A 3,069-nucleotide genomic window follows, 5' to 3' on the forward strand; every position below is an offset into this window, starting at 1 on the left:
CGTAGAATAGGCCAAACAGGACTTAGCCATGCCCTATAGGCTGGGCTAAATAAAATTAAAAAAAATAATAAAAAGGCAAGAAACAAGGGCCAGACCGGCCCTGGGCGTGACCCAAATTGGCTCTGCCCTATCCTGCTCTTGGATCACATTTTGTGGTGTAGGTCCTAATTTTTTAGGGCCCGGCTGCCTGGACCGTCATGGCCGGGCCAGGGCACCTACCCCATTGCCATTCCTAACTGACCGGCCTACCCAAATTGACTCAACTGGGCAGTTGTGAGCTAGTATGCAATACTTTGGAGATTTTTTATGTATAAACTAAAAAGTTAGAAAGCAAAAGGTTAGTAGTGAATAAAAAACAAAAAATTGCCGGAACCGGTGGGCATTAGGGTCTTCAAACCCGGGCTATTACTCTCTCATGTCGGGGAAACTTGACGGTTCTCGAGACAATAATTCGCTCAAGGTTAAAAAAAAAGGAAAAAAGAAGAAAAGAAAAGCACACAAATCAGAATGCTTGCACCCCCTCAACAAACTGTTGCAAACCAATCCTAGTGAAGAACACAAAAGAAAAGGAGGACAAAAGAAACATGGATGTTAGGAAAGGGTTTGAGTCGTGGTGGTAGCACTTCCGTGTGTAGTTATTATGTTGTGGTTCCTAATCTTGTGGTTTTTTGAATTTTCTGTTGACATTACTAACACTTTATAAAAAAAAAAAAGAAAAAAAAAGGCTAACTACATGATCTTATGTAAAATAATAGGTAGAAGCTTATCTTTCCGATTGAATGACCCCAGAAAAAAAAAAAACAAAAACATCCATCTTCTTGAACCAATTTTGTGTTGTCAAAGACCAAAAAATATCAAAAGCTAACAGACCGACACAGCCAAAAACCCTTTTGGTGTACAGCAAAAAGCATGGAGACCCGTGACCAAAGCACCATGACTGACCATCATGATTCATGTACTCCTTGTCTCCCAAAGCCAACATCCCATCAATTTTTGAAATAACTCTTTTCCATTTTTTCCCCTTTTTTTTTTTTTTTGTGGGGGGCTGGGCTCTTCATTCAAGGCTATGAACAACAATTCTCTCTCTTAGTTGTGGCATACACTTCATTGTCTATGTTGAGTATGGTTTGGCCACTTTTAGGCCCCAAGTGAGCCACCTCTCCCTCCTTAGCTTCAAGGGTTCTTCTTGTGGTCAGGTTGTGTATTTGTGTAATCATCGTCATGAATGCGTCCTCTACGTTTGTTTTCTGGAGAGCTGATGTTTCTATAAAGTGTAATCCTTCTCTCTCTGCAAAATTTCGGCCCTCCTTCATTTGAACCTCTCTAGCATGCTCAAGGTCCGATTTGTTGCCCACTAGAACCACAACCATGTCTGAGTCTCCATGGGACCTGACCTCTTCTAGCCATCGCCCCACGTTCTCGAACGTGCCCCTCCTTGTTACGTCGTATATCAAGAGTGTCCCGAGCGCACCCCTATAGTATGAGCTCGTGATCGCCCTGTATCTGGAACCCTAAAAACTTGGGTTAGCTAGAGGTACCGTATCGGTTGTCTTATGAATGTTTGAAAAAAAAGGGGTATTGCATGAAGATGAACAAATACTTAGAAATAGATGTTTTATTTGCTTGTGATACCATTGAAACATACGCAAAATCACTAAAATCGTTGTCATAATAGCCTTGATAATGTGCAAGTCTTTGTAAAATCTCAAAAAAAAAAAAGAAAAAAAACCAAAAAAAAAAAAAAAGGAAATAGAAAAAATGCTCTAGCAAATATAAATTTGTCAGTTGAGGTATTTGTGGAGTAGAGAGTTTTTACCAACCGTTCTTGGCCAGCGGTGTCCCATATTTGTGCTTTGATGCGCTTGTCGGCTATGACGACGTTTCTATAGGCGAATTCCACACCTATGGTGGGCTTCGAATCGAGGCGAAACTCATTGAGAGCAAACCGTGAGAGGAGGTTAGATTTTCCCACTGCTGAGTCTCCGATCAACACCAGCTTGAACAAGTAATCACAGTCTTCATCCATGGATTCTTAGGCCGAAGGGAGGAGAGACAGAGAAGGTCCAGATTGTAAGGAACAAGACCGTAAGGAGGAGGTTTCCTGGTTTTTTTGCTTTGGTAGGATTCAGATGATGAAAAGGACATCATACTAGCACCACATGAGGATGCTTTCCTCTTTGATTTGCCTGCCGGCCATGATAATTCCTTTTGATTTCTTTCCACTTTTATTTGTATAGGCCAAGTAATGACACTACCGGTTGAGTTTGTAATGGGCCGGGTTTGGCAGTAACCATATGAACGGGCCAGCCTGGCGGACGCCAAAAACAAATGAAGAAAAAATAAAAGAAAAAGACAAGAAAAAAAGATGGTCGGCACTGGCCCTAGCCCTAGCCCAGCATTCGAGCCACAGTTTGTGACCCATGACCTACTTTTTTAAAAGGAATGACTAACGGGAGCAGGGCCGGGCTACCTGGCCCTTTGCCAGCCAGTTTGGGTTCGGTTTGGCTTGGCTTGGCTTGGCTTGGCTTGGTTTGGTTTGGTTTGAAGTTGTTATCTAGAGTTTGCAAGGCAGGTACCTAAAAGTCCAGTAGTGTTGTTGGTATTGACATTTGTGGACATTGCTTTTGGGTTACATAACTGGTGGACCCCAGGCCTTCACAAGAAATGACATGTTACCTTACCATACTTGCGCCTCTTTCATTGTTGGAAAGTAACTAGGATTTATGTCCCATTTCTTGCTAACCCAAATTCGTCCCTTTGGTCCCTAGGGCACATTCTACTTTCTCTAATGAATTGGGTAAAAGATTTGAAGAGACATAAAGAGAAACTCTTGTGAGTTTTTACCAGATTCGTGCCCGAAATTTTGATGTAAAGAATTGATTTTTCGGATTGGATTTCGCATTATTCGAGCCAAATGTCCCGCTTGTGAAACATTGGTCTTAGGTTCATGTGACATTAATATGTGAGCTGTGATCCATGAGGGTCATTATGCGCCCTGGGACCTACACCATCGTTCGGCTGAAGATTCTTTCAAGGCTCAAATTCAGGTTCATTATAAATATTAATATT

At 41.9% G+C, this 3,069-nt stretch overlaps 1 protein-coding gene across 1 annotated transcript; it reads right to left on the reverse strand.

Moving 5' to 3' along the window:
• Nucleotides 1-742: 742 nt before the first annotated feature.
• LOC18422277 (ras-related protein RABA6b) lies at nt 743-2,290 on the reverse strand. Its single transcript, XM_006826782.4, has 2 exons — nt 1,821-2,290; nt 743-1,503 (listed from the first exon to the last, which is right to left on the reverse strand). Exons 1-2 carry the CDS (start codon nt 2,024-2,026, stop codon nt 1,065-1,067), a joined length of 645 nt encoding a protein of 214 aa, XP_006826845.2. The 5' UTR covers nt 2,027-2,290; the 3' UTR covers nt 743-1,064.
• Nucleotides 2,291-3,069: the final 779 nt, after the last annotated feature.

Source organism: Amborella trichopoda, chromosome 4, assembly GCF_054954075.1.
Source record: "Amborella trichopoda isolate Santa Cruz 75 chromosome 4, AtrichopodaSantaCruz75HAP2 v2.0, whole genome shotgun sequence".
Lineage (NCBI taxonomy): Eukaryota > Viridiplantae > Streptophyta > Magnoliopsida > Amborellales > Amborellaceae > Amborella > Amborella trichopoda.